The sequence below is a fragment of the Zophobas morio genome, unplaced genomic scaffold, assembly GCF_036711695.1.
Source record: "Zophobas morio isolate AGI-343-1 ecotype UQ-CSIRO unplaced genomic scaffold, CSIRO_AGI_Zmor_V1 ptg000021l, whole genome shotgun sequence".
NCBI lineage: Eukaryota > Metazoa > Arthropoda > Insecta > Coleoptera > Tenebrionidae > Zophobas > Zophobas morio.
Window position 1 is genome coordinate 12,106,578 of NW_026972126.1, and position 7,719 is coordinate 12,114,296.

General features: G+C 34.2%; 1 protein-coding gene across 1 annotated transcript; it reads left to right on the forward strand.

The window, feature by feature from the left end:
- The first annotated feature begins 577 nt into the window (after nt 1-577).
- LOC135132768 (uncharacterized) lies at nt 578-4,110 on the forward strand. The gene is made up of 3 exons (XM_064060964.1): nt 578-940; nt 1,029-1,126; nt 3,633-4,110. Exons 1-3 carry the CDS (start codon nt 691-693, stop codon nt 4,056-4,058), a joined length of 774 nt encoding a protein of 257 aa, XP_063917034.1. The 5' UTR covers nt 578-690; the 3' UTR covers nt 4,059-4,110.
- Nucleotides 4,111-7,719: the final 3,609 nt, after the last annotated feature.

A 7,719-nucleotide genomic window follows, 5' to 3' on the forward strand; every position in this document is an offset into this window, starting at 1 on the left:
GTTTAGGTGCAAGATAAAACACCCTCTATAGAAAATTCCATACAAAAAAGAATTTACATTCAATCGTGGAAAATAATTAAAAAACATTTTAAGAATAGTTATTTTGGACATTTTGTTATAAAATCATGTCATTAAATTACAACGAAGCTTTTTTAGCTGAATTTTTTGAGTTATATAGGGAAAGTTGTCTATGGAAAATAAAGCCACCACAGTATCGCAATAAGTAGGCCAGGAAAAGAGATGCGACATACAGGGTGATTTTACAAAACCACCTTTATTGACATTGGAGACCTCAACCGCCAAAGGCAAGCGCCAAATTTAAATAGTTGATGCCAATAAAAACCTTGTTTCACTATAATTGTAATTCACATTTCTTCTAGTTAATTTTATTCCTATCGTAGTTACAAACAAACACTGCTGCCAACATAAATTGAGGAGTTCTCAACCGTCATTTAAACTATGACGCTTCTCGATGTTCTCTGATTTTAGTCCGAACGAACCAAACACGCAGTGCGAGCATATACGAATTCGTCCAGTCACGACGTGTCTCTGCGTCGAACAGAATGCGCCAAACATTTTCCATCAGCAGTCGGTAAATGAGGTCAGATCAAAGGCGCGCATTTGTTCGTTAGTGCGCACTCAGTACCGTCAATTCGGTGTATTCGTGCGTTTGGACCGTTTGCAGTAAAAATGAGTGAATTAACGGAGTGGGATAGAGATAAATGTTTAGAATTAATCGATCAGTATGAGAAATATCCCGTATTATGGAATCCTAAACATGGTTTATATTACAACAAAACCAAAAAAAATGATGCCTGGACAAGTATTGACGAAATAATGGGATGTTTTGAAGGAGAAGCAAAGAGGAAGATGGACAGCATACTGTCTAGTTTCAGAAGAGAAAAGGGCAAAGGGAAGAAATCTGTGGGGGCTGGCAAAGGTAGCGACTTTTCTTTTACAAATAGATCACTCAATGAAAATAAGAACTACTGGGATAGGTATACAGTAATTATTATTATTTTTTACAGGCAGACATAAAGTATATGTGTCTAAATGGTTTGCATTCTCACGTTTGGCTTTTCTATTGGACAGGGATGAACCAAGAATGACAGGCGATTCCATAGAGGTATGTATATCCATATGAACACAAACAGTGTTGGGGACAGATACTTTTAAAAGTATCTAGATACAGATACAAGAAAACAGACACTTTTTGAAGGTTTGGCGAATAAAATAACTGAAAACATGTTTATGTATTTTTTTATGTATTGTTTAATGAATTTTTTAAAATTAACAACATTTCGAACGTATTGTCACCTAAATTATTTCTTCTTGGTGTCAGAATTTGGTTTCCGCTACTAAACACCCGTTCCACAGGTGCAGAAGAAGGGATTGTGGTATTAAATTTCAAAAATAAACATTTTACTGTAGCATAGTTATTCAAGACTGAAAAATCTTTTATTTTTTCCTGCAAATAGGCCATCGCTTCGCTGTTTGATGTGTCGCAAATTGTGCAATATTTATTACGTACGCTTAAAAAGAATATTTTTTTTGTTTTTATTTCCATACTACAGTGTCCAAATTGTGTTTGGGTATATCTAATAATTATCTCCAGCATTAAAATTAATATTTCAAAAGAATAAAGGAAATCATTATTCTGTGCTGACGGTCTGTTGTCGGCAACCTGTCATAAATTATTATTCTTCAATATCGGCTTACGATGTTTTTATGACCATGTCCGGTAATCGTCTATCCCGGTGCAGCAGGTATAGTGAACCAAGAGTTATAAGGTTATATGGCCATCATAAAATCATCCCATTGTGTCGAAGTTAAGTTGTTTACAATAGAAAAGGTTTTAGGGTCGTAAATACCGTGTCCACTGCAGCTCGACCGGCTCTTGTGGTTTCGTTCAGGGGCGGCTTTCACTAAATATGAAAATCCACCACTCCACTATTTCTTTACTACCTGCAGCCGCTGAGGGTTCCGAAATAACCACTCGCTTTGAAAGCCGGCCCTGTTAAATATGAGCAAGAAATGTTTAGAAGATGATTTATTGCCAACCGGTAAGCTTAGTGCGAACCACACAAAGGGGGTATTTATTTGCGGTCAACTACTTTTATAATGGCCATATAACCTTATAGGTCTTGGTTCACTATATATACATTTTAGGAAGAATAGCTGGTTCCGTTTAAGGCAAAATAAGTACAATTTCTTAGAAAGATATTTAAACCCCTTATAGGATCAAAGGCTGCCTGGCAGGCCGGAATCACCAGAGTGCAACTTTAAATTTTCAGTTTTTGTTGAAACTCATTTTATTTTATTCTCGTTTCACGATTTCTGAGAATATATCACGATAAATTATTCTACCAAGGGTTGTAAAAATATTAATTTTATTGCTCAAGATTTACACTTAAACATAATCGGCACATTCTAGGGCAAAACGGACCTGCCAAGCCCACCTCGCGTTAGGTCCAACAATAAAAAAGTGAAGAAATGACACATGTGGCAACAGGAAAAGATGCTACATTTGTCTGAGAAATAAAGGTATAAAACAGTAACAGATATGCGATTTATGCGAGAGAAATGTATGTATTGAACATTCGATTAGTCGATTACAGAACTAATTTGTGCTAACTGAAAAAATTAATCATTATGTAACACGCAATTATTATTTTCTAAAAATAATAACATACTTTAAACAAATATTTTTACTATTAAAATTACTCTTATTTAATAACACAAATACAACCAGCGGGCCTACCGGACCCGGATTCCTCAGGTACACAGATAAAATGCATTGCCCCGATAAGCGTTAAACGGAGTGAATAGTGAATTGTGGTTTATGGTTTTTAAAATACCATCTTACCATGGCTTAGATTTATTACCCCTCAGGATTATATTTAAAGATGTATAAGTACTGAAGGCTACAATGTAGGAAATGATGGTATTTAAAATATGAAAATTTCCGTGACAGAACACTATTAGTGGACCTGTTACCTCTATTTTTGTTTATGTGACCAAAATCACCAACATGAAGTATCAAAAATTTCTACTAGTATAACTCAACTAATAACTACTGAAAAAAAAGTGAAATAAAAAATGTATCTGTATCTGCACCATTAATTTTGTATCTAGATACAGATATTTTGTGTTTAAATTCGATTTTATCTAGATACAGATACTAGATACCCAACAATGTATCTAGATACTTTATTTAGATACAAGTATCTAGATACTGCCCAACACTGAACACAAACATCTTCAATAATAATATTTAATTATACTACCTATATCCTATTATTCACGAAATACTGGACAAAATCATTACGAATTTCTTTCGCGGCGGTAGATGCTTGCGTGGTATATTTCTGATAGAAAGAAACGATGTTTCAGAATCATTTTCTTTTCTCCAACTACCAAGAATAACATTGCCTTCATCATCTTCTTCGACAAAAATTCCGTGTGGGGTATAAATATTTCTAGAACTGTGACTATTTCTGAGAAAAAAAAATTGTGGCTTTAGGCTTTTATAACATTGGCTTTCTGAGTACCATAAATACTTCAGATGAAATTCCGAAGGCATTCTCCACTATCCTTCTTGCGCGACTTAGCGATAATTGTAATTTTTTTAGGTACCCGATTGTGAAGACGAATCTACTGAGTCCGTATCTTCACCATTGGGTGACAATACAGACTTAACACAATTGTCTGAGACTAGTTCCGTCTTAACTGCCAGTTCCAGTACTACAATTAGAACTTCATCTCAGGGAAGAAAAAGAGGAAGGGTGATTGATCCCCAGGAAGTGCTTTTAAACACAATTGACGAAAAATCAAGCCAGTCAACAAACTATGAACGTGACAGATTTACTGTACTTGGAGAACATATCGGTATGAAATTAAGGACTCTCGCACCCTCGCAAAGAATTATCGCCGAGAAATTAATTAATGACGTTTTGTTTGAGGCCGAATTGAATAACTTAAACAGAAACTGGGGGTTGGTAGATGGAAATCCAATAATGACTGCACATGATATGTGCGAAACAAGCTCTAATAAATAACATATATACTTATTTTAGACTGTACTAATAACAATTACTATATAGTTTTTTTTTTATTCAGACACTTCTCGAATAAATGTTTTTGTGTGTATTGTTTTTACTTTCTTGCATTCAAATATTCCTTACTTAGGGCTGGAGTAATTGCATCACGCATAATTGTATCCTGCTTCTTTCGAAAATAGGTTCTCCAATCTTGTGGGTACGACCGTAGTTCGTCCAATAAATTAGTGTGCGAATATGTACTGTTCAATAGCCAGTTTTTACACCACCATCTCCGTTTCTTATAACGTGTCCTGTTATTTTCTGTTATACAAACGGCGAGAGCAGCTAAAAGTTCATTTCCGTCGGATATGTTTTCACCACGATGGAAAAATTTTTAACTGCAAAGTCGTAACGTGTCTGCTTTTCAACAGAATTGTACAGCAGTTGTATCCAATACAATCGTACAACGGCGTTGGAACGTGAGTGGCGGGCTTTTAACAGGGGGACAGTGGTGTCGAATACCATTCATTTTTTTTTTTGCTGGGATCAGCGAATTTCCCAAAAAGCTGAAAGGGAATTGAATAACAACTTCATACACTGCTAAAAACAAATTTGAAGAAATATTAAACAGAAACAAAGTATTTTTAACCAATGGATAATAGATACCTTCGAAAAAATATTACTCCGTGATCATAACCAAGCTATATTTTTGGAATCAACACGACGGGATCTATATCCTTGAATTTAATCAGAATTTTTAGATGACTTTTTCAAAAATGAAATCTCCCATTATGTATTCTTATTACCTCTTTTATGCAAATTTTGACCCATTCCTGGCGATTTTCGAAATTTAACTAAATACTACCATGTAGATTTTGGGTCGCAGAAGTCACTTCTGGCTTCATATCTTCGATAACTTAATTAAACCGATTTTCCAGAATCGTCCACTGAAATATCGCAATTTTCAAAAATTTCAAAAAACTCGAATTTCACACCGAATTTTCCGAAAATATTGCTCCGTTACCATAAACATGCTATATTTTTGGAATCAGCACTTTAGGATATGAAATTTTTCTTAGAAGAATAAGTCATCTGCCAAAATAAGTCTTATCTTGGCAAGTACTAGCCCCCCGCCCACCCTCCCTTATTTTCTTACGGAATATGTCATTTGCCAAAATCAGTCTCATCTTGACAAGTACTAGCCCCGCCCACCCACCCTTTATTCTGTTAGAAGAGTGGGTCATCTGCCAAAATCAGTTTTATCTTGACAAATACTAGCCCCGCTCACCCTCCCTTATTTTCTTAGAGAATATGTCATTTGCAAAAATCAGTCTCATACTTGCCAAGATAAGATTGATTTTGGCAGATGACCTACCCTCTAAGAAAATAAAAGGCGGGTGGGCCAGGCTAGTATTTGCCAAAAAAATAAGACTTATTTTGACAAATGACCTACTCTTCTAAGAAAAAGTACTTGCCTCGCCCACCCACCCTTTATTTTCTTAGAAAAGTAAGTCATCTGCCAAAATCAATCTTCTCTTGGCAAGTATGAGACTGATTTTTGCAAATGATATATGCTCTAAGAAAATAAGGGTGGGTGGGCGGGGCTAGTACTTGTCAAGGTAAGACTGATTTTCGCAGATGATTCACTATTCTAAGAAAACAAAGGGTGGGTGGGCGGGGCTAGTACTTGTCAAGATGAGACAGATTTTGGCAAATGACATCCTCTAAGAAAATAAGGAAAGGTGGGCAGGGGGCTAGTACTTGCCAAGATAAGACTTGATTTTGGCAGATGACTTATTCTTCTAAGAAAATAAAGGCTGGGTGGGTGGGGCTAGTCCATGGTAAAAATAAAAAAATGACAAATTGAAAAATTGGATAAATAAGAAATCGGATTTTTCAAGTTTTAACTTTACAATTTTGGAATTTTAAAATTTTTCCTTTTCACGATTTGGCATTTTTCGATTTTTTAACTAAAAGAACAAATTTATTCGAACTGAAATTTCGAAAAATCGAAAAATCCAAAAATTGAAAAACAGGTTTGAAACTTTGTTATAAAATGCAGTGTGATGGGTACCATTTACGTATGAGTACATCAAATCAATAAAGGTTATCAACTACAATTATTGCAAACATATCAGCCATAATTACGTTTACTACGGTAATTTGTATTTGGAACTTAGATTTTAATCATTTGTGCGGAAGAACGTACTCTAAATATTTTAACATTTTTTTAAATTTCGGATTTTTAAGAAACTGTATAATTTCAAAAATAATTTAAATGCGATAATTTGCAACTTCAGTTCACTAGTGGCGTAAATAAACACCTTTGTTTTTGTTACAAACAAAAAAACAATGCATCAGTACTGTTTGATCATAAAAAAAGATAAAAACATAGCTTCAGTATACATGTGGCTTTACAGTATAACCTCGATAATCCGAATTAAATTGTTGAAAATGGGTCGAAATTTGCTAGTACTTGCCAAATAACCTACCCTCTAAGAAAATAAAAGGTGGGTGGGCCAGGCTAGTATTTGCCAAAAGAAGACTCATTTTGACAAATGATCTACTGTTCTAACAAAAGGTACTAGCCCCGCCCACCCACCCTTTATTTTCTTGGAAGAGTAGGTCATCTTCCAAAATCAGTCTTATCTTGGCAAGTATGAGACTGATTTTTGCAAATGACAAATTCTCTAAGAAAATAAGGGTGGGTGGGCGGGGCTAGCACTTGTCAGGATAAGACTGATTTTGACAGAAAACCCACACTTCTAAGAAAATAAAGGGTGGGTGGGTGGGGTTAGTACTTGCTAAAAATGGAAAAAAAAATCAAAAAATGACAAATTGAAAAATCGGATAAATTAGAAAATTGTACAACTGTCCTATAATCGGAAAATCAAAAACTGAAACATCGAAAAATTGAAAAAAAAACAAATCTTATAAAATCGAAGTCGAAATTCCAGTTTTCATTTTCTTTAGTTTTTAGATTTTTCAACTTTTGACTATTTCATTTGATAATTTGTTTGATAATTTTGCAGTTTTTAATTCCAATCTTTTGATTTTTTAAATTTTAGCTTTACAATTTTGGAATTTTTTGATTTTTAATTTTTCAAGTTCTTAAGTTAAAATTTTCCCTCTTCACGATTTGGCATTTTTCGATTTTTCAACTAAAAGAACAAATTTATTCCAACCGAAATTTTGAAAAATCGAAAAATTCAAAATTAGAAACAAAATTTTCAGATGTTTTAAAGTTACGGTAAACATGGCAATCGCTGATCAAAATTACTTTTTACGCCCTTCCAAAAACTCTGTGACAAAAAATCAAAAATCGAAAATTTAAAAAAATGAACATTATTTTCTCGATATTTTTAAAAATCAAATAGCTAAGAAATCGAAAAACTGCCAAAATTGTAAAATTAAAAAATCGAAAGTTTTTTTCAGTTGCCCAGAAAAATCAAAAATCGAAAAACAGATCAAAAAACTGAAAATTTAAACAGTGAGAAATTGAAAAATTCGAAAGTTGAAAAATCGAAAAAACTGGAAAATTTAGTAGTACTCGCTACGATAAGACTGATTTTGGCAAGTGATCTACTCTCTAAGAAAAGGACGGGTGGGTGGGGCTAGCACTTGCCAAATAACCTACCCTCTTAGAAAATAAAAGGCGGGGGCTGGACTAGTATTTGCC